Source organism: Megachile rotundata, chromosome 5 (genome assembly GCF_050947335.1).
Source record: "Megachile rotundata isolate GNS110a chromosome 5, iyMegRotu1, whole genome shotgun sequence".
Classification (NCBI taxonomy): Eukaryota; Metazoa; Arthropoda; class Insecta; order Hymenoptera; family Megachilidae; genus Megachile; species Megachile rotundata.
In genome coordinates, this window is record NC_134987.1 from 13888345 (window position 1) to 13913833 (window position 25489).

Sequence of the window (25489 nt, forward strand, 5' to 3'; positions counted from 1 at the left end):
ATCCATAAAATTATCCTTCACTGCTATTTTGCTAATTTTGTTATTTCATGGCTGAAATATTTTGTAGCACATGTCTTGATAATTTGAAATATTTTTTACTACACCTCGTGTGTCACAATAATCTCTCTGTGTATTGCCTAAAGCACACAACTTAATATCGTTAAACAGTGTAGTATTTAATCAAATAATATTTTTAATTAAAACTCCACCTATTAAAAAGTAATAAAATTTCAGAAAGCTTTCTTTTAGTATTTTGCATGGAGTGTACACAGTTAATCAAATGTTTGTACACGAAGAACAGGTTAAAAAGCAATTTTTAATTATCGTGTTTTTTTTATACGATAAATAGTAACGAAATTAAACTGTAACGTTAACATCGAATTAATATTAATTTGCATTTTTTATTTTTCAGCTACCAGTGGTAGATCCGTTCCTGGAAAAAGTTTCGCTCTCTGATCTCGGTGAGTTTTGTTTCATCAAATATTTACATTTCAACCTTTCATTTATTTAATTATTGAAACTGCAGTTTAAAATGCAATTCAATTCCAGACAAATAACATATATTACCTCGATCAATAACTCGCAATTTATTTTATAATAATTTCAATACTTTTTCAACTCTCCGGACTGTATTCTAAATCTTGCAAATTATTTAAACATTACAAATAATCGAGTACCTATTTATTTAACATATAAATCATTTTAACTTTAAAATACTTTAACCACAGACAAAATTAACATAATTAAAAAAGAAAAATTAATAATTTCAAAAGAAAACAATTTTCATATAAACAGTAAAAAATCTTTGAATTGCATTTCAAGCTCAAACAGTTCAATAATTTTGTCTGAAATTGTCCATAAACAATTTGGAACAATAAACAATCGAACAAATCGACGTCACAATGTGTTCATCAGAGCGAAAATAAGGAATTACGTGAAATTCCGTGCTTTTCCAAAAATTCATGTTCGAACATTCTATTAATTTTTCACGAAGGGAAACATTCGACGGGAATATCGCGACAAATTACTGGGCAGATTTTTTGAATTCTTGTACCCCGTGTGCATTAAACTCCACATAGTAGCAGTCAGTTTTATTGCACTCGCAATTGAGCGACTGTACGTACATTCAGTTGATAGAATGCTTTCACGAAAGCTCTAGAGTCTAGAGAAAGAGAGGAACGCCGGTAAAATCGATAGAGCAGGTTATGTATTTATAAATAAATGGCGTTGCGTGAATAAGGGCTACGTGGAAATTCTTGTCAAGTTAAAGGACGGAGAAATTTCGTAGGTACTCGTTGTATAACTGGATTAACCTTTGGAAAAATACTGATCAAGTTACGTCAGTATCTGAATGCGTGCAGATACGTCAATACATTGTCGTGAATTTCGATCGCTTTTTTAATGGAGATTTTAGACGATATTTATGGGAATTAAATTTTTAGTTAATTTGTAGTATTACTGGTAATTATGGGTATTATAATTCAGGGAGGTTTTAGCTTTTGTGGATGATATTATGGTGGGGGTATTTTTTAATTCGAGGATTTGAAATGTGGGAATTTGGGGATTTTTGGGATATGGGAATTTGGGGATTTTTAGTAATTTTTGGACGTGAGAATTTAGGGATTTTTGGTAGTTGGAAATTTAGTAATTTTGGGATGCAGGAATTTGGGGATTTTTGGTATTTGGAAATTTAGTAATTTTGGGATATGGGAATTTGGGGATATTTAGTAATTTTGGGGCGTAGGAATTTGGGAATTTTTGGTATTTGGAAATTTAGTAATTTTGGGATATGGGAATTTGGGGATTTTTGGTAACTTTTGGACGTGAGAATTTAAGGATTTTTGGTATTTGGAAATTTAGTAATTTTGAGATATGGGAATTTGGGGATATTTGGTATTTGGATATTTAGTAATTTTGGGGCGTGGGAATTTGGGGATTTTTGCTATTTGGAAATTTAGTAATTTTGGGATGCAGGAATTTGAGGATTTTTGGTATTTGGAAATTTAGTAATTTCGGGCTGTGAGAATTTGGGGATTTTTGGAATTTGGTGTTATGGAATTTTGGAAGTTTGAAGTTTGGGAACTTCGAGATTTGAAAATTTGGAAATTTGAAAATTTATAAATTTCGATATTTAGACACTCGGAAATTTTGAAATTTGAGAATTTAATCAATTAGGGATACAAAATTTGGAAATTTTGAGATTTGAAAATTTGATAAACTAGATATTCATAATTAGGTAATTTTAGGATTTGAAAATTCAATAAATTGTAGCCCCAAAATTTCGTAATTTTGAAGTTTGAAAATTTGTTCAGAATTTAAATGTTTTGTAGTTAAAAAATTAAGAAATTCTAAAATTGATAAATAGGAACGTGTGCATTTAAAAATTTACCCAATTAAAAATTTAATGTATTCTGAAATTTATAAAGCTAGTAATCCTCAAACTTACAATTCTGACAACTTCTAATTAGAAATTAAGAACTTTAAAATTTCAAACTTTGACAAATCCACGATTCAATTACGAGAAGAAAAATATATTCCTATACTTTAACGTCGTCAATCAAATTATTTAATACACAATTAAATCCATACTCGAAGGTTAAGTAGAGGGTTAAATCGAAGCAGGAAGTGTTCCCACGTGCTCGACCCTATAGATTTTCCCTTGAAATCGTGCTACTGGATTTCCCCGTATCCTCCTTCCTGCTGTATCGTGGGTGTATGGTGTAGCGATCGATGAATTCCCGGGAGTCGTCCAGCTCGCTCGTTCAACCTCGACAAAGACGGACAGATCCGGAAAAACTGTGAAAATCAGAAAGGAAACGGTGCTTCCCGATCCGGCGAGACAGTTAGGCCAGACAGATGAAAGAAAACGGTAGACGGGTCGGATTCATAATGGAACGGAACCAGCAAGAAATAACTGCAAACTTATTTGAATCGGAAATTTAATGTCGGATAAAACGCGTTCGTGTGTTATTTTTATCATTGACGTATAATCTGCACTTTGGAATTAAAAATGAAGTTGAAAAATTTATAAACAGATGGAACTTAAATTGATATGCATTTATTATTCTGATTAATATATGCATTAGTCCTTGTGGAGATCGTGAATGTGGCAGATTTTAGAGAAATTATTTTAACAAATTCTGTGGCTTTAAATAAAAAGCTTGTAAAACGTGTAAATGTTCTGTGGAACATTTTGGTAGTTTTTGAAAATTTCTAGGCTTGAAAACTTCTGAGCTTGAGAATTTCTGAGCTTGAGAATTTCTGAGCTTGAAAACTTCTAAGCTTAAAAATTTCTAAGATTGAAAACTTCTAAGCTTCAGAATTTCGAAGCTTGAAAATTTCTGAGCTTGAAACTTCTAAGCTTAAAAACTTCTAAGCTTGAAAATTTCTGAGCTTGAGAATTTCTAAGCTTGAAAATTTCTCAGCTTGAAAATTTCTGAGCTTGAGAATTTCTGAGCTTGAAAATTTCTGACCTTGAAAATTCCTGGTCTTAAAAATTCTTAACCTCTAAAATATACGAAATTCATAAACTAAAAAGTGTAGAAGTATCAAATTCCTAAATCTCGATAATTATACCATGAAATCTATAATTTGACAATATAAAAATTTAAAGAAACATAAAAACCCAAGATTACCATATTCATCTCCACAATCCACAAAAGATAATAATTTCTTGCGTCCATAGTCCTTCAAACGCTCCCTTTGCATAAAAATGTAAGGAAGTCAGCGAACAATTTTCTCATTACGCGATGTTCCAAATTCTTTCGTAGAATGGTTAATATTTCACATCTCACATAACGCTAGACAAAGTGGCAGCTAAATGGAAGGTTCAAAAAGTACATAGAGGAGTGGTTTCCGGGAGCGCAGAAAAATGTCAAGTAATGGGGATGAAAGCCGATCTTAGAGAATAAGCTAGTCCCGGGTGCAAGGTCAGTGAGATTGCATTCTATGACGCATTCGCACATTTCTATGTCGGTCTAGGTCATGGGGTGGGTTGTACGTTCGATAAACATGGAAACCCGGCAAACACAGCTAATGGAATTTTTGTAGCTCTATTGTTTGTCCTTGATGTATTGTAATATTTTTCAATAGCGCTACCACGAAAATGAAAACTGATTGTGTTTCGGAAAATGGTACATGTTCGATAAGAATTTACGTGTTTTCGATAATTAAGATTTTGATTCCTGTGGGAGGAAGCAGTGAACTGTGAAGTCGAGGCGATTAAAAATTTTTTTAAGAAATGTTAGAGTGATATGTTAAGTTTTTAGGTTCTTGAAATTAATCTATTTTAAATTGGGATATTTTCAAGTTTTTGGAGTGGCGCCATTTTTAAAATTTGCAGATTTTGAAATTGTGGAGTTGTTCATTTTTTTGATTGATTGATATAGAAGTTTTTAAAATTTCAAGAATGAGAAAGAAAAAATTTAAGATAAAACGAAGAACGTTCTGAAGTAATGACACACCCTGTGCGTCATCCTCTTAAGCGAGAATGTTCGGGCACAGAATACTTTAAATTAATCGAAGTGTTTCGAATAACAATTTCGAAGAATGTTCTATCTGAAGTAATGACACATCTTGTGCGTCTTACATTATTTGTTCAATACAAGCGATGACACAAATTAAAAAAAAATTTACAAAATTAAAAATTCTCAAATTTAAAAATTTGCAAACTAAGGAATTGGCAAGTCTACAACTTTGTTACGAATTTCCTCGAATCAAATTAAAAAATCAAATTAAAAACCTTAAGAAAACTTGAGAAACTTGACAAACCTTGAGAAATCCAAATAAAAGATCAAATACTAATGTGCCTAAATATCTAGGGTCCTCCTGTAAGAAGACCACCGACTAAAAGAAAAATTGCATAGAATTGCGTTTAAAGGTGTAACGTTGTTTTCCTAACGATATAAAGTGTATAATACTTTCACCGGAAAAATGATGTTACCTGAAGTATGTACAAAGTTGCACGTGTTTGAAGGTATTTCCACGGGATTTTCTGCAACACCGATCACGAAGGGAATACTTATTTATAATTCGACTATATAGGTCGAGGTCTAGGTTTCATTGGAAAATCGACTGATGCTCGAGTTTCCTTAGCTAACTGTGCCTGGACACACATCATCGATCTTCCGATAGTAATTCTACTTGCTTCACGCTATCAGCGATGAGATCGATGAACTTGAACTCATTATCACCGCTATAAAACACCTTTTGATATATCGCTAAAAATTTTCTTGTGAAGCTGAGGTGTGGCTGGGGAAAGATAGTGAAAGAGTGTGTGAAGTGGCTCTTGAAAGTAGTTAATACAAGAAATACATGATTGATATGATGATGTTGAATGTGTACTCATATGTGTGTGTTGAATATATGTTGATACGAAAGTGTGGAACATATACAGACATAACTGTGTTGAATATGTACAGATATGAGAGTGTTGAATATATGTGGAATTGTCGATACATGCAATAATGTGTCACCTGTTGCGATTCCCTGAAGACATTTTTGTCCGTGGCTTGAATAAATTACAACTTGTTTTGTTGACTGAAGGTACATAGGGGCTTCTTGAAGAACTTTTTAATTTGTTTGAGGAAATTGTGTTTGGAATGAATAATCGATGAAGAGGAGTATGTTTGGGTATTTGGAAGTTTCAGAGTTTTAATATTTGGAGAGTTAGACATTATGGGGGTTTGGAGATTTGGGGATTTGCGACTTAAGGAATTTGAGGATTTGTGGATTTGGGGACTTAGGACTTAAGGAATTTGGGAATTTGGGAGATTTGGGGATTTGGGGAGTTGGGACTTAAGGAATTTGGAGATTTGGGATTTGGGACTTAAGGAATTTGAGGATATGTGGATTTGGGGACTTAGGACTTAAGGAATTTGGGAATTTGGGAGATTTGGGGATTTGGAGAGTTGGGACTTAAGGAATTTGGAGATTTGGGAATTTGGGACTTAAGGAATTTGGAAATTTGGGGATTCAGGGATTTGGGGATTTGGGTATTTAGGGATTTGATGATTTGAAGATTTTGGAATTTTGGGAATTTGAGGATTTGTAGTTATAAGAGCTTGAAAATTGGGTATTTGTTAATTTGACAATTTGGGAGTTTGAGAATTTAGGTACTCGTGGATGTGAGAGTTTAACAACTTAGCCATTCGGTAATTAGGGAATTTGAGAATTTGGAAGTCTGTGGAGATTTAATGATCTGGAAATATAATTTGGGAATATCGAAATTAGGAAGTTAGGAAAATGGGATATTGAATAATTTGAAACTTTTGGAAATTGGAGGATTTGGAAAGCTAGGAACGTGTAATTCTGAAACTTGGTGATTTGGATACTTGCAAAAATTAGGAAATTGGAAACTTGATAATTAAAAAACTTTGCAATTTGGAAATTTGAAAACTGAGAAATTTAACAACTTGAAAATTTGAAGATACAGAACTTCACAACTTAAAAGATGGTTGCACCTGAAAATTCAAGATCCCATAAAAACTATCCAACCCTGCGAAATAACTAATAACAACTATTTCACTCTACAGAATTAAATTTGTATACAACATATCAAACACAAGATCTGTAAATCAATGAATGATTTTATTAGGACCGCATCATTATATTATAGAACGAACTCCAGCATGTTTGAAATATAAGTAAACGAAATATTTTTCAAGACTCTTCGTTATCCATAGACTGTGTACAGCAGTATGTACGTAACAATAATCTGAATAATAGTTATCGATTGATCGTCTGTATTCTTAGACTGTTTTATTGTTAATGCTAAGAAATCGATAATGGTATGTAGAATTCTCATCGAAATCTACTGTACACGTTCACATATACGATAGAAATAGATATCCTTGATATGATATCAAGGATATCAATAATACCACCACGATATTAACAATACCACCACGGTATTGTTAATTATTAACGTATCGATTGTTAAAACTAAATGAACGTGTAATCGGATATATTGAAGCTTTTATTATTGATCACATACTAATGAGTAGTTCTTAAATGTTTTATTCTATATTATTAGTTATACAGTACAAGAATGTAATGATATTGTTAAAATAGTAATATAATGACATTATTAATGTAATAATATAATGCTATTATTAGAATGATAGTATAATACTAAATTTATTTAATTTTTCATTTTATGTATTTTCAAGGTATATTAGATATTTTGCTTTATAGTTATACTTGTTATTTTTTTATCAGTATCATCATTTCTTATTATTCACTATTTTTTAGTATCAGACGTTTAACATGACCAAATATTACCTGAGTAAAGATGTATATATTGTTTTATATATACATTTATGATTTTTTAATTATCATTTGTTTCTTAACTCATTCTACTCGAAAGGTGACACTATTCGGTGTAACACAGCAGTTCAAAATAAAAACTTCTTAACTACATCTATAGTTTTATGTGTGGTGTATAAACAGAGTGCAGCAGACAATATGGCGACTGGTAATTGAAAAATAACAACTTCAAAAGAATTTTTCTAATTACAAAGCTTTATTGTCAGTAAAAATCGAGTGCAAAGGGTTAATATCAAACTTGGTTCAAACATGATTCAATGTTGGTCGAGCAAGGGATAATAAACATTTTATATGTGCATTTGTAATTTCTTATATTGTCAGTATCATTATTTTTTTTTTATTAGTTATTTTTCAAGTATCAGACATGGTTTAAGTGAGATCCATTGTTGGTTAAGCAAACGTTAACAATTATTTTATAGAAGCATTTGTAATTTCTTATATTGTCAGTATCATTATTTTTTTGTATTAGTTATTTTTCAAGTTTCAGACATGGTTTAAATGATATCCATTGTTGGTCAAGTAAACGTTAACAATTATTTTATAGAAGCATTTGCAATTTGTTATATTGACAGTATCATTATTATTTATTGTTACTTATATTTCAAGTATCAAACATGAATCAAAAGTAGCTTACTGTTAGTCAACCAAAGATCAACAATATTAAATTATTCCAATACCTCTATTTAACGTCTACTAACAATGTAGGTCAAACTTGACCGGAAAAATACAAAGGAATTAAATCCTCTAATCTTCTTATTTATCAAATGTAATAGGAAGCTACCTGGCTGTGTTCCGCGATCAGGTTGCAACTGTAGAGTTCGTTACTGTTGAAAATTACTAAAATGTAGAGCAAAGAATCGTGGTGAACCATGCTAGATATCTCTATTGTTTAATAAGCTGCATTGCATAACCATAAGTGAAAATTCAAAAAGTCGCTTAACTATACATACAAATTTTTAATGAAAAGAAATGAAATGTTAATTTAAATGAAATGTTAATTTGCTAATAAACTATAATATGTTAACTTACATATTCCTTTCTGAATATCAAGTTACATATTTTAGAAATTTATGTGTAATTTTTTAGGAACTTCGTACAATTTTTAAGAGTCAATTTTGATTAACAAAATAATTAAATAAAAAGTGATGTTTTAAGCCCTGATGTTCTAAGTTTTATGACATCGAATCACAATCGTGACACCACAGTTTAAATACAACAAAAATATATCATACTCAAAAGTAAAAATTATCAGTGTTTTAAAATTTCACAATAGCAGAAATTTTAATCCTGAAAAAGAAAAATGCTCTTTTTAACTTTTTCCAACAAACAAGCGGAACCTAACGAAGCGACGTAGAAAAAAGTAACGAGATAACAAATAATTGAATGAAAGGGAAAAAAGGATAATGTATTGACAACTGGTAGAGAGTACAAACGATTGGATTTTACCTTGAAAATAGCTATGCTACCAGAGTAATGTCGTGAAAGGAGGAACTGACGAAGATAGCCCCTTGCTGGTAGATCGCCAGGTTTACTCGAGTATCTCGGGCATAATCATCCATCAGGCAACTATCTATTTTCATATAGTTATTGATGTACTTTTTTTTACTTTTCTGAGAACCTAGAGAAAGTTTAGATAAAAATTTGCAATTAAGGTTAGACATTTTTTTAATTTGGAATTTTTTAATATTTAAATTGTATTTTCCAAATTTGCAAAGTTCTAATTTTCAAATCTCAAAATTTCTTACTTCCTACATGTTTAAATCTCAGTCCAAATTTCTAGTTTAAATTTTTAATTAATTTTGTAAATTTGTAAATTTCTGAATTTGAAAATTCTATAATACTATTTTATCAAATATCTAAGTTTTTAAATCTTAAAAATTTTTATTTTCACTTAACTAAATTTCTCTAATTTAGCAATTTATAAGCCAGAAGGTTTGGAACTGTGAGACTTCAAAATTTCTTAGTTTCTTAATTTTCCCAAATTTCCAAGTTTGACATCTCGAAAGTTTAAACATCAGAGATTTCTATATTTCGAAATTGTGTATGACAAATTACCTAACTTCTGAAATTCGTAAATCTGAACAGTAGATATTTCTGTATTTCTAAATTTACAAATTGTAAAATTAATCTAGTATATGCTTAGAATTACAGTGTAAATTTAGCATTTTGTGTTCTCACTTTCACCGTTATTTAATCATATTCAAGTCTTCATAACGCAACAAATATTCAAAATAATCCACAGAACAATTTGATTTCGAAACTGAATTATTACAGATCCATAAAGCATTTAAAAAATTCCAATTTAACAATTTTAATTTGATACAATTCAATTTCTTTTTTCTTTGCTTCAAAAAACTATGAACATAAAAAACACGATTTACAGAGTTCTATTCAACGATAAAAATCTATAAGAATTTTTTATCAAAGATTACAAAATCGAAATCATTGATTTTGTCGAACTTTGTAGGCATACAATTTTCACCATGTTACATTTCATGATATAACAATTATTTATTTTATCACAAATATTTAACAAATCATTAAATTTTAGAAGTATACATTTACAAATGTATGAAAGTATAAAATATAAAAATACAGAAAGTATAATATATAGAAACATAAAACATATACAATATGTCTTTTACACCAAAAATAAATGATAACACTCGTACAGTGTTGCTCTTTGAATTACAAAGCCACGTTGATGCAGTTCACTCTGCGCGTGCAGTTCAATTTGTGCAGCACCTTTGTCGACATAAAATTTTCACTGCAGACATCTTGTCTCAAAGACAAAAATACTATTCCGCGTTGCTCACACGAACAACGGTGAAAATAATTACCACTACTCGCAAAATACTTCGCCAAATGTTTGAGAATAAATCGAAAGATGAGGGAACCGATGAAAGAATCTACCAGTTCAGTTCTTAGTCAAAAAGAAACGACTTCATTCGCTTCAAACTTCAAACACCCTTGTTACAGTTGCTTGGCCTTGTGCAACAGTGTCATAAAACGTTCCTTTTATAGCTAATTTCAGTTTCGGAAAAAGGAAGTAATTACATGGAGATAAGTCAGGCGAATGTGGAGGATGTTGGAGCACACAGACTTGTTCTTTCGCCAAAAATTCACGAACAGCGACAGTTCTGACATGGTGCGTTATCATGCAACAGAAACCAACTTCCCGGCACTCGATATTCGGGCCTCACACGAACGATCCTCTTCCACAAATGTTCCATAACACCCAGATAATATTCGCCATTAACATTTTGTCCCTGTGGAACGAATTCCCGAAGTATAATTCCTTTAGAATCGTAAAAGCAAATTAGCATTGTCTTCTCTCGGGACTTCTGGAATCGCAATTTTTTTGATTTTGGAGAGCCTGGAGATTTCCACGTAGCACTTTGGCGCTTTGTTCGAGGTTCATACTTGAAGCACCAAGTCTCATCATTAGTTACAATTGATTCCAGGAATGTACAGTTTCTTCTGGCTGTTTTGATAAGATCCTCGCAATATTCAACGCGAGCAATTTGTTGCGCTTGCCCGTGATTTTGTGACACGGTGACGAAAGGTTCTGTCGCATTAAACGCTATAAGTTTACAATTCGTTCCTCGATTACAACAATGATTGTTGTGTTTTGTAGAGAAGATATATGTGAGGGAACAGATGAAAGAATCTACCTGTTCAGTTCTTAGTCAAAAAGCGAACTGCAATTGCGCAGTCGGTAAAGAGTCCTGAGGTATCCCTCGCGGGTGTTTTTCTTGGCAAGAACTTTGGATTTCATGTAAAGTTATTCTTGGCACGGATCGTCCATGACGAGCGTCGTCGACGAGGTGGTGGTCGGCTCGACCGAACGAACACACGTAGTCAGACACGGTTATTCGGTTCGGTTCGCATGTGGACGAATCCGAGGAAGCTCGCGACGCGTCGATCAAACGCCGACAATTACTCGGATCCGACAGAGATCCGTTTGTAGATCTCGAGTTGTCAGGTGAAAAGCATTTCTCCGGCCGGCAAATGGCTCGTTTCGACGCGACAACGTTCCTTTGGGGGATCCTTATTCTCGACCGAACGTCAGATTCCTCTCAGAGCAAACGCCGAACGAAACTTTGAGAACCTTCCATTTCTCGCTTGTTATGATCACGTCAGTGAGTTCGATGAATCGCAATTATGACGATTATCGATATCGTCGATGGAAAGTTTGAGCTTCAGAGTGGTAGCTCGATTCGAAAGTTATTTGCTATTTCGTTAGAGTTTCGCTTATGATTTATCGTATGTTGGATTATGTCCAGATCGAGTGAATTATTATTTCGATCTTGAGTAATGATACTTTGTTTTGTTTTAGAGTCACGCTTTGAATATTAGTGGTAACAGATATATTGTAGGCGGTAGTCACTTTGAAGGTGTTAATTTTTGGATAAACAATGCGAGGTTTATCTTTTGAATTATATCAATATATGCACATTTTACGGAACTTCTGTGTGACAGAAGTGTTATACTACTGAATATATTAATATTAATTAATACGCTCAGAATAGAGTACTAGTTTAATGAATTTATTTCTTACTAGTATTTCAAGCACCATTATAAATTTTCTAATAACAAATATGCATCAAAAGACACTTTTATTGTATGTAGGATTTATTAGGCATTCAGATATTCGAGATAGTTTGTTCTGAAATATTCAGGAATATCTTTTAACAATTTTAGTAATATGTGTGGATGATGTATGAGTTACATCTGTCATTTTATATGATAAATTACAAATAATTCTGTGAAATGCAAGAAAGATTTAATCAAACAGAATCTGACTATCAATAGAATTGTTTAGATTTATCAAAAAGAAAGTTAGTAATTAAACAAATATTATAAAATGTGCAGATCATACCTGATCGACACGATTAGCACACATGTATGCTCATTAACATTAAAACAGTAAATAATATATTAAACATTAAAAATTCCATTAATTAGTAAACTTGTGAGAACAAGAAAAATCCTAGAAAAAGTTCGCAAAAATTAGGATATGATTTGTTATTGCAGAATGTTCGAATATAGTTAGTGTGTGGTAATTATTGTAAAAAATACTTGATTGACGGTGTTATTGGTTTTGGTGCACAATGGCCAGATTGACCACCTTACGTCCGGGCAGTGGACCAACTGTCAATTACCTGTCATGTATCCACCAATTGGCAATGAAAATACTTCTATTTATAAAACGTGTATTTGCAACGTCGCTTAAATTCTTCTCGATACCTTCTGCACAGTCCATCCAAAAAGTTCAGAGACTTAATTTTTTCCAGATATATTTTTGCAGTAACGTTATCTCTTGAGTAATTCCTTGAGAAATCCAATCTCTCGAAAAATAATTTCAAGACGATTAAACTAGTAATCAAAAATCAATGCTTCGATTCTAGCTCAGAAAAGTATATACCTGTTTTGTATTTTATTTTCAAACTTTGTCATGACAATCTGATGCTGGATATCTCACAAAAGCTTGTTAAGATTTAAGTAGAACAGCTTCCATTTTACTTCTTACTCAGTAATCTATGGTTTCAACATATCATCAATACTAGTTAGAATGTTTTCACAATGTTATGAATTTAAAAATGAAACAGAGAATCGTACATTATCATATGTAATAGTAGCACATGAAAATCTAATGAACTCTTTACATTTGCATCTACATTTACAAGTTTAGTCCATTTATTTAAAAGCTACATCATTGCGTTTTAAATACCTTGATACTCCTATTTTATGTGAAACTACAAAATGAATTTACACAAAGTGATATACCAATTTATTTAAAAGAAAAGTCCTCTTTGACCACTCAAATAATTTATCAACTTTAGAACTGCAAGTTCTAAAATAATCAACTTCTTTTTCTTCTTTAACTATAAAAAATATGTGCCGTGATTTCAAAGAGATCGTGTCATCCTCCACATCGCACATCATAAAAAGCGAAGTGTTATACATATAATTTTGTTTACCTTCAAACTTGTTGAAAACTGTTGAGTTTAAAGTAAATGTTACTCGGACTTGTTGGGTAGGTTTATGCTTGTAGAGAAATTGTTAGTCGTAAAACGAAGATTCGTGTCGTTGATGAAATTGGACTCTGCAGATCGATGAATCCTTGAAAGTTTGGATCGCAAGTTGAAACCGGGCATAAATTCGTCTGGCAGGTAGAAGTTCGAGGTTCGTCGAGTGGTTTTTTTGACGAGATTCGGCCAACACAACGCTTCAAGTGTCATCGCCAAGCAAACTCTATTTCGATCTCGGATTTAATCCCTACCGAGTGAATTTCCTTTGCCACGCCAACGCGCGACGAATTTTTGGTCGCGAGTTAAACGGCGTCCCTTTGTTCGGTCTAATCGTTTGGAAATTCGTTTCGGTCCGTTGCCAGTTTCTTTTCATCCTCGTAAGCGAGAATATTCGGGCACAGAATACTTTAAATTAATCAAAGTGTTTCGGGTAACAATTTTATCGAAATTTTGAAGAACGTTCAATTTGAAGTAATGACACACCTTATGCGTCTTACATTATTTGCTCGGCGACGCACCGTATTCGTCGCTCTAAAACTTCAGTGAAATATTCAAAACACGCGTGTTAGTAAGTAAGCAGGAAGTTACTAGAAAATTTTGGAAATATACTTGTGTTTCCTGAAAGTGTTCTGAACAGGGATTTTATAAAAATTGTCGATGGAGTTATGTGTTATGATGCATCTAGTGTCTTTTGTTATTGATTCGGTACATGTAACGATGCACTTTATACGTCTTACGTTATCTGTTGGATACAAATAGTGACACACCTTGTGCGTCTTATGCTGTTAGGTACAAGTAATGACACACCTGGTGCGTCTTATGATATTTGTTTAGTACAAGTGATGACACAGCTTGTGCGTCATGTGCTGTTCAGTGCAAGTGATGACACACCTGGTGCGTCTTACGGTATTTGTTCAGTACAAGTGATGACACACCGCGTGCGTCTTTAGCTATCCGGTTAGTACAAGTGATAACGCACGCTATGCGTCTTATGAAAGTTTTACATCGATAGCGCAATACTCAAAGTACTTATATGTCTTGAAATACTAAAAGAATCATTAGAAAAATTTAAAACTATTCCTTAGATTAGTTAAAGAATTTCAAGCAGCAATTTTATAAAAATTATGAATACAATTTTTTAATAGAATTTCATAAAGATTCGTGTAAAATGATGACACAATCTATATACGTCTCATGCTATCTGAAGTGATGACGTACCATGTGTGTCTTATGATATGGCACCCATCATGACGCACCACATGCGTCTTATAAATATTTCACATTATCGGAAAAGGAGGCAAAGTATTTTCTTTGATGTTTATTTATGTTTTGTGTATTCTGAAGGTTTGTGCTTCCTTTCAAAGTCTAATTAGACTTTATTTCATTATATTGACTTTTCTTCCGTTTTCATTCCACCTCGATGAATTTTCTGCTCTAAATACAACCTTCGCAAGTTCGATTTCTTTCATCTCACAATTAGCTGGATATAATTTTTCCTTCCTGTATCCTTGGTGATCTTTATTCTGCGCTATAGGAATGAAATTACAGAAGAGGTATCTGATACTCTAGCTGTTCCATTGATTAATTAGAGTTTGGACCTCTCATAGGAAAATGGTGCAATGTGATACTTTCTATTGTACGTTGCTTTCGATAAAAATTTTTTATATAGATCCTAGTGGATGTAACAGAACCCCTTGAATATCGTGCGAGTCATCGATAACTATCATAAATTTACTGTAATCGTATGACTAAAAGAACAGCAATTACGTACATTTTTAAGTGATATTAATAGTTTGAGGATGAGGAACAAATGTTCAAAATTGAGAAATGTAAAAATGTACAAGCTTACATATTCCCAAAATCATACATTTCTAAATACTCCTATTTACAAGTTTACACATTTTCACATCGAAAAATTTTCATATTGAAAAATGATATTTAAACATTTTTTAATTTGACAAATTTTTGGAAGTTACACGAAAGTACCAGTTTTTATGTGGTCACAAGAACTTTCTTCTCTCTGGCAGTATAATAAGAGTATTGTACTCAACTGCTACTGTATTCTACACCTGACAACTCGAAAATCTATTGAAGTGTTGAAACTTGTTACACAAAATTCGATCTCTAATTTAATTGAAATAAAAATTGAAAAATTTGAAACACAACGAAATTTATAAACAGGCAATCAACAGTCTGAACATTTATTAAACTGCAGAAGAAACCTAAATGGCAAAGCAGAAATCTTTCACCAGTGAAATTATGAGATGACAGTTTCACGATGAGCAGTCGAAAACATTCGCAACAACGATTTGTGAAACAATTATTGAGAGTTTCAAGGCAATGTCATCGTGGAAAGGATCGATAACATGGACAAAAGTTCGATTACGAGGAGCGACAATGGGAAATAATGTTGGCGCTGCATTATTATTCGAATTGTAAAGGAATCGCCAAATTGAGGCAATTCTCTACTGCCTGGTGGAGTCAAGACGATGATCCTATTTATTCCAAAGATCTTATCAAGGAATTCGAAGTGGAGAACCCACCTCTTGAGGACGAGCTTGCTTGGATTCTCAAAAAAGGTACTTAATGAAGTTCCAAGTTCTAGAAATTCCAAGTTCTCGCAAAATTCCCATAAGTTTAAATTTCTCACAAAATTCCTAAAATTTCCATAAGTGTGAAACTCTTACAAAATTCTCATAAGTTTGATATTCTCACAAAATTTCCATAAGTGTGAAACTCTTACAAAATTCCCAAAATTTCAAATTCTCCCAAAATTCCCCAAATTTCAAATTCTCCTAAAATTCCCAAAATTCCATATTCTCACAAAATTCCCAAAAGTTGCAAATCTCCAAATTATCGATTTTTCCCAGCCTCTAACTAGAAAATCTAAAATCTGAGAACTCGAGTATTGAGATCCTTACGCCTCGCTAATATGCTACACAGCCAACCATTCATATAAATACTCGATTTATTAACAACATCGATACTCAACCTCGTTAATACTGATAATACATAAACGAGTTGTTTTTATCTTCGATCGCATATCAACCCACAATTCATTTACAAATCTGCGCAATAACCAAGTCACGATCCTGATGTTCCGCTGTAACAAAATAACAAGATAATTTTCCCCGCAAAATATCACGGTATTATTCATTCAGTAAATCAAGCTCTCGATTGGGAAGAACAACACGGGTATCATTAGCGGGTGAAACGTTCTGATACAAGATTCGACTCGTTAATTGCAATCGTGGGTCGATTGTAGCATCTACAAAAGATACAATGTCGTTCCATTAAAGCGTAATGGTGTCCTATGTAAACAGATATATAAGAGTCGAGGTTTCCTGAAAATTATACCAATTTTCGAGACGAAATAACCGCTGCCTACGTGTGGTTAATTTCGTTAAACGAAAAATTAGAAGTATTCGGAGTCGTTGAACGAAAATAAACTACGTGATTCCATTTTAAGAACAAAGCGCAATTGAATTCAGCGTTTCAGGGTCGCAATTCACGTTCTCACGTGCGCGTCATGTTAGGTCAATGATCGTGCAAGTTTTCTGCAGGTATAAATATAGGGCGTTTTAAACGTGGTGGTACAGTTGGAAAACTTACATGGAAAAATTACAAACATAGAATAAAATTTTGTTGTAACTTTATTTTCAGGAATATTAAATTTAAAAGTATTTGTAAAATATTCAAGTATAATAAGTTCGTTTGCAGTATAGAAAATAAGAGAATCACCAAATTGTTTCTTAATTTGCATTTATCATTTATGTGTCATGAACAAATTTTCTTCATAAATACTTCGAAACTGTTCAAATTCAGTTTTTACATAAATGAAATTATTTTTTCGTGTACACTCACCTTCTTTCCGATTTTACCACCATTTCTAAAATACCTTCTTTATGATACTACAGATATTGTACATTGAACCTAAAGAAAATTACTAATATTGACAACACGTGTATGTTAATTACAGTTTAAAGAAATCATTATTTAACTTTATTATCTGTATCCTCAATACCAGACTTTTTAAATCGTGAAAAGGAATTTATTTACATCTGAAATGAGTCCAAAGATTGCAACTTGAATGGCAGTCTTCTGAAATCGTGAAAAAGGCGGGAACTTATTTACATTCGAAAAGATTGCAATTTGCTGTGTTAAATGTATTAAAAATTGTAGTAGATAGCAATTTTACTTTAATTCTAATTAAATGTAATTTAGTATTTTCTATAATATTTAATTTCCTGTGGTGTTCAAAATCTTATCTTGTCTAACCTAACCTAACAAGTAGTTCAAAATCCTATTCTAACCTAACCTAACAAATAGTTCAAAATCTTGTCCTAATCTAACCTAACAATAGTTAATTTCTTTCTGTAATATTTACTCCATTAGAAAACAATAGATTAACGTTAAACGAAACTCGGAAACTCGAAAGGTTATTCTAATCTAACCTAACAAATAGTTCAAAATCTTGTCTTAACCTAACCTAACAATAGTTAATTTCTTCCTGTAATATTTACTCCATTAGAAAACAATAGATTAACGTAACATTTCAGTTCACCATTTAGAGTTACCGAGTCCTAATATTTTCAAATTAACAAATTGAAACAAATTCGTAACCCAGATTGTGCCTTAACCCATATGACCCCTGTGCCATGGTACCCATTTCGTTAAAGAAACATAAATTAATCAAACGCTTCAATTTACTACTTCCTATTGCTATTCTACTATAACTTTAATGCTATTCGGAAATTACTAAATTGAACTAATTTCGTTGCATAAGTTGTCAATGGCCTCCATAGTAGTTAACATGTTTATGAAACACAAATTAAATTATTTAATTTACTGTTTCAAATTACTCGTATAATTTTAATTAAATTGCCTCTGGTATTCTATATTTTATGCAACGAATATTTCGTTTTTGATTTATCGTTTCTATAGTCAGTCTGTAATTATAATTGAAATGTATGGAATTATCGTAAAGAAAATACCTCAAGTATTTTATATTCTATGAAACGAGTATTTCATTTTTGATCTATCGTTTATATAATAGGTCTCTAATTCTACTTAAAATATATCAAATTCTCGTACTTGCGTCATGAGTGGGTCAAGAGTCAAAACTACATAAGGGGTTGATTCTAAAAAATCTGAAACTATTAAAGAAAATACATCAAGTACCTTTAATAAACGAGTATTTTCTTCTCAATCTATCGTTTAAGTAATTATTATCTAATTCTAACAGAAATATTCCTAATTATCATATTTGAACATTCAGTGCATCACGAATCAAAGTGCACATAACATTACAAAAAGTTCGAATATATTAAAGGAAATAAAAATTACCTGAAATATTCCGTGAGAAGAATATTTTTTGATCTATAACTTGTGTAATCAGTATCTAATTTAGGTAAAAGGTACACTTCAGAGGTTCTAACTTTGTCTGAAGAGCGTCCGACGCTCTTCTATTTGTCGTCACAGTCTTCGTCGGTATATTTGCAACGCGTACTCGTTCGAGCAACTCAGGCTTAAATGTACTGCACAATCTCTCCTGTAGTCAGTAGCTTCATGATCTTCGCGTAGAAACCTTAGCGTTTCTCTAACGTTTACCATTCCGTTCAGTCCATTAACATTGCTTGAAATCTCTGCTGATTATTCAGCATCGAGCTTGTGTTTTTACCGGGTACCAGTTTGTTACATAGACACTTTATTATACGTGAAAGTTTCATGCGAATAGAAGCTAGTAGTGCAGTTATAGGTGGTTGACCCGTTTAGTATGCGTTAAAGTGTTGCTCTTCCGTGAAAATCGGTGAATTTTATTCGTAGGGAAATATTTGTGGTTGAATTGTTGTTTTATGTGTGGTTAAATTGTTATTTCATCCGTGGTTAAATTTTATTTAATTTTATTATACTCGTGGTATTATCGTGATCGATTATAGCCGCGTTGCAGTTTTGCGACGTAGCATAATTTGTGTCCTGGGGTTTTGCAATGTTGCATGGGAAATATTGCGTGCTTATGCATTTCTGCTGTTTAGCCCTTATCGTATTTTGACGACCACATATTTTATCGAATGACTCATAATTCTATATTTTGGTTTATTTGAAGATCTACTGTTTTTATAATACTTGCTACAAAATTAAAAAATTTCATATTTTTATTAGAATATAATACAGTTAATAGAAAGTGCTGATAGTGTACATAAATCTTGTTTTAACTAAATAGTCTTAATATTGTTTTTCTTCTTTCAGTCTGTCTGTAAAAATATATTTCTTAACTTAAACTAAATTCGATGAAGAATGTGTACATATTTATAAAAGTATGTTTCAGTAATTTAATTTGATCCATCAGCAATTAAATTTGATCAAGGTGAAAACCATTTTCTGCGATCTTTGATAATTAGTATCTTCTCTTGAGAAATACAAGACAATATGTTTGAAAGGAAGTGTTCAATTTGTAGATGAAATAAAAACTCTATTAAAGCTATCAGTGAAACGCGAAAATAAAAATATAGTTTCGTTGTATACTATTTTATGAAATAGAGTGTGCTCTTAATTAATGATTTCCTAATTAGTCTTTCTGAAAAGTTATTAGATACAACTGTTTGTGAACATCAATAATTGGATATATGGAGAAAATAAAATTTCTATCAGAAGAAATAAAAAAAGTAACAATTTAATTTCATCGCAGATTATTTCAAAAATTAACATTTTTTACTTAACAATATTAGGTAAAAATGTAATATAAATAAAACATACACTATAGTAAAAATGATCACTGACAATTGGATATAATTTTTTTAATTTCCTTTGTAACATAAATACAACATAAACAATATAGCAAAAATTATCATTGACAATTAAATATAAATATTTTAATTAAATTTCTACTGTGCACACATCAGTGCTGCAATAATTTTTTAATAAGTTTCAAAACATCCATCAGAAAGAATATGTAATTCTTCATATTTCACATGTAAATCAGTATTATTTATTTACTCGCCCTTTCAAGGATGCCTAACACGATCAATATCTATATTATCAATATTTCAGTATTATCACTATTATTGAACGTTTGAGGGAAGATAATGATTGTCAATATTTAAATACTGAGGTGACACGATAAAAATGAAATATTTCTTTCTTTCGATTAGACAACCTTGAACTCCATCAGGAAATTAAATGTATCGTCTAGAAAGAAACAATTTGTCAATAAGTATTAATGAGTATAATTATGTATTGATTATTTAATATCACATCACTTGTTACTGAACATAAATACAATACATGCATAATATATTTAATATGAATATGTGTGCAATATATTTAACATAATACTCACGTGGTATTTAAATTTTTAAATAAATTTAACATAATACCTACATGGTATTTAAATTTTTAAATATATTTAACACACCTCAAACATGATATTAAAATTTCTAAATATATTTAACACAATACAAATATGTTGCTTAAATTTTTAAATACGTTTAACGCACCACAAACATGATATTAAAATTTTTAAATATATTTAACACAACACAAATATGTTGCTTAAATTTTTAAACATATTAAACACAACACTAACATGATGTTTACATTTGTAAACATATTTTAACGCAACTGACATTTCCTTTAAACTTTCAAATACATGTAACACGGCACAGAAAAATTATTTATTTGGAATTCATTTCGTGTTTACGAAACGATGCCGAAATATCCTTCGAGTCTTGTATTTCCATCCACAATCAAGAATTCGAGAACGAAAAGCAATCATGTTTCTCCGTTGTTCGATTCTAACGTTACATTATTCGTTAGTTTCGTTTTTCAACGCTAACGCAGAATGAGACAGGATATTGCATTTCCAGCCGGCAATTGGATGACATTTGTACAGGAAGAAAAATGGAGAAACTGAACTTTCCACGTAGCTAGACCAGAGCTAATAAGATATCTTAGCGCGTGGTAAAGAAACTTACGTGATTCCGGATTCTTAGTGAATTACATTTCGAAATCGACGAATATCACGGCTTACGAAATACGCATGAATTTTCTATAAAAAATTACGTAAACTGTGCTACTTTTTCTCATATTGTGTTATGTAATTGCAAATGGCTTGCGCTCGTGGGAGTTTTGAATGGTCAGTGGACAAAGGATTTGATTACAGTATTTTTTTGTATGAAATAACCTTAAATTAAAATTACTATCAAAATTAGTAATATTTTTATGATATGATGCTCTTAAAATTTAAATATTTTTATTTATGTTTATATTTACTTAACATAGTACAATTTTTACATACATAAATTAAAATTAGACTCGTGTTTAATAATCTGTACGAAGACAGTGATTAGTCACTTGAAACTTCAAATTTTTATTTAAATTAACTTCAAGTAATCTTTGCATAGATAAATTAAAATTAGTACTTAAATTAATTTTATAGACGGTTTGCATTCGGAAAAAGTAAAGTTAGCATTAGTAAAATTAGTGATTTAAAAATTTGAATTAGTATCAGTAGTATAATTTACTCCATCATTCTCATTTTTAGTTGAAAGATAGTTAGTCTTGTTTTCATAATTTGTTAAAAATAGTATAGACAATTAAAAAATATTTTTTGGAGAAAATTAGAAAAAAATGAGAACATATTTATTGCAAAAATTAAAAAAATATTTATTAGAATATTAATAACTATGAAATGAACAGTAAGTCTCTTACTGTTTTACAATCTATAACTTTGTTTATAGCTCATAAATTAAAATTAATATATAATAACACTATGAAAAATAATAATACATAATTCATTTCTTATCCTATGGTAATAGCAACATAAAAATTTTGTAGCAAGCATTATAAAAGCTCCCAAGCCCTTTTTAATCCTTTTTCAATATAAACCAAGAATTAATTTCATAAGTCAAATATCAAATAAATATTAATAAAATTTTCAAGTGGTACTCAATAAAATCCATATATCAATTTAGGCTGTGTTGAAAGTACACAGTGTTAAAGTAACTTGAATCGATTGGCAGGCTAAGTGGACTCTAGAAGGTTAATCTCTTGAATGATCTCATTACTGTCTCACATGCTCATAAGTGTATTTTCATTGTATGAAATCATTCTTTGCTCAGAAGTGCATACGTCTCATCTCTGAGAAAAATTCGAAAAAATACAATAACATAAAGTGCAATACCATAAAATATAATAATATTGATGATGAATTTAATAGTAGGACATTTATTGCACCAATAAATAATTTAAAAGTGGTTGAAAACTTGCATTCTCCAGAAATAAAAAACACGAGGTTGTACACTTTTTTATATCAAACTGTGTTTCTTGGTTGTGGTCATAGCATTGGTGTCGTGGTCGTTCACGCATTTAATAGGTCATAATTGTTTGATACTTTCCGTGTAAATTCCACAACGTTGAATTTGTTGTATTTTTTAATTGCCGGTGATTCATCGATGAGTTGCATCATGTACCTCAATCGATTGCAACTAATGCTTATATTTGTCTCCATTATCTGAAAACTATAAAACATTTACAGAAAAATTTACAAATTGTGACATCTGTTCATAATGTCCAAATCACATTTAATCCTACCTTTCAGTGCGTATAAAAAAGTGTCACTTTTCGCAAAAATATAAATAATTTCTAATTTACTCATCCATGAAAGTGTTACAAACATGTAAATTACAGTAATTTGAAACAGCAAATAACGTTAAATACCGCAGTGAAAATGGATACGTATAGTCAGACACGTTATAATTGTATTTATTCAAAATCACTTCATTTTCTACTTCCTCGTGAAATTAATATTAATGTCGTTTACAATTTTCTCTCGGTCATTTGACCACGTTACGTGGTGTCATCAGTGACCCTCATGTGTACAACGTGTTAATCCATATTACAGTTTGCCGGATTACATATGTATATTTCTACCGTGGCATCTTGTTAACACGTTTATTGCTTCAGTGAAGGCACATTAGAATTACAATTTCATATTCAGATCTTCAATTTTCAATTGAACTTAATTCCACAAAAGAACGCATATTTTCTTTCATTCTAATTATGTACCGATAAATTCCTGGCAGTAATCGAACCTAGAAAACTGTTAATAAATTAATTTTCCTGTATATCGCCTTACTATTAATATTTGTGTCCTATAAGCAATTATTTAATGAAGTTCGTTTCAACGCAGTATAATACTTCCGTCCCTCGTAAAATCTCATAATTGACCGCTTATTCATTCATCCTTGAAAAATGTCAAATCGTAATGCGACAGGTATTTTGACAGTAGATCTTGAACAGAGAACCAGTCGCTGATCTCTTAAAAATATCATTTCTCGAATTAAAACAGGTTATCGCGTAAATAAAGTTTGCATAATATTCGAGGAATATTTGTTTTTCGTACAACCATATTCGGGTATTGATGATATTCGAAGGCAGCGCCAAAATATGCGACTCGGTGCCAAAATGTATTTCACTCTAACCTACCACAATACAAGTTGCGAATCCCGACTAACAGTTATCCGAATAAAGAAACTGTCGCGATGAATAAAGATGAAAGTGTTGTACGACATTCGAATATGTAAAGTGTCAATCCTTAATCGTAGAAGTTACACACGTCGTTTATTTGCGCGTAATCATTTAAGAAGAACGTCGTAAAGACTGTAAGAACACATTGTGACGTCGTAGCAGAGACAAGCATGCTTCGTCGTAACCAGAAAGCGTTACTCTACTGTGAACTGTTTGGACTTTCAGAGGAGGACGAATCACAGATCTTCGTGAAGTTCTTCAAATTTCACAAATGTTACGACCTAATACCGACCAGTGCCAAACTGGTCGTTTTCGACACCCATCTCCTTGTCAAGAAGGCCTTCTTTGCTCTGGTTTACAATGGTGAGTAACAGTTGTTTTGTTTACCACATTTCATCGAGATGGTGTCTGTGACATGGCATGTTGTACGTGCAGGTGTGAGAGCTGCACCACTATGGGACAGTGCAAGACAAGAATTTGTTGGGATGTTGACTATAACAGACTTTATAAAAATCTTACAAATGTACTATACCAGCCCATCTGTAACAATGGATGAATTGGAAGAACATGAGCTAGATACATGGAGAAGTAAGTACTTAGTTGATATTGGCACATATTAGCCAATATTGTCCTATAAATTTGTCGTATAATCGTTTGTCTCTTTGTTTTAACCATTACAGAAGTCTTAAAGGATGAGGTTCATCCATTAGTGAGCATTAGTCCAGATGCATCCCTGTATGAGGCCATTAAAACATTAATTCAGAATAGAATTCATCGTTTGCCTGTGATAGACCCAGACACTGGAAATGTTCTATATATCTTGACACACAAACGAATTCTTAGGTTCCTCTTCCTTTATGTAAGTAGCATACAGTTATAGATACCTCTATTTTCATAATGTAATTTAATAATAATATGTGCTATGTTATTTTAATTCAACGATAGATACATGAGCTACCAAAACCATCATTCACTGATAAAACATTGAGGGAGTTAAGGATAGGTACATTTGAAAATATAGAAACAGCAACAGAAGAAACTAGCATAATTTTAGCACTCAAGAAATTTGTTGAAAGGAGAGTTTCAGCATTACCAATTATTGATTCTGAAGGGAAGTTGGTTAACATTTATTCAAAGTTTGATGTTATTGTAAGTATATTTTTGGAGTCCATTTACATACTTTAACTGTTAATGTTAATCGATTTTTATATTTTTTCAGAACTTAGCTGCAGAAAAAACATATAACAATTTAGATGTTTCATTACGTGAAGCAAATGAACACCGTAATGAATGGTTTGAAGGAGTTCAAAGTTGTAAATTAGATGAAACCCTGTTTACTATTATGGAAAAAATTGTTAGAGCAGAGGTATAATTCTTTTAATTATTTATTATTTACATAAAAAAAAATGCTATTATACAAAATTTTCTATTACTGATTTTGAAACAAAAATTTTTCAGGTTCATAGGCTAGTAGTGGTTGATGAAGATGATAAAGTGATTGGTATAATTTCTCTATCTGATCTACTCTTCTACCTCGTTCTTAGGCCTTGTGGTAAAAATATTTGTTAAATTCCATGTTGTGCAGTCTTGTTATGTGACTC

The 25489-nt window shown here is 31.5% G+C and overlaps 1 protein-coding gene across 2 annotated transcripts in view; it reads left to right on the forward strand.

Annotated features, from left to right (window-relative positions):
- Positions 1 to 25489, forward strand: part of SNF4Agamma (SNF4/AMP-activated protein kinase gamma subunit) — a 157486-nt gene that overhangs the window by 128450 nt on the left and 3547 nt on the right. For both annotated transcript variants that reach the window (XM_012292977.2, XM_012292981.2), the window contains exons 9-15: positions 413 to 461; positions 24114 to 24251; positions 24324 to 24476; positions 24569 to 24747; positions 24834 to 25037; positions 25108 to 25254; positions 25347 to 25440. In XM_012292977.2, coding sequence (XP_012148367.2) covers positions 413 to 461; positions 24114 to 24251; positions 24324 to 24476; positions 24569 to 24747; positions 24834 to 25037; positions 25108 to 25254; positions 25347 to 25440 — 964 coding nt within the window. The remainder of the gene's footprint in view (positions 1 to 412; positions 462 to 24113; positions 24252 to 24323; positions 24477 to 24568; positions 24748 to 24833; positions 25038 to 25107; positions 25255 to 25346; positions 25441 to 25489) is intronic.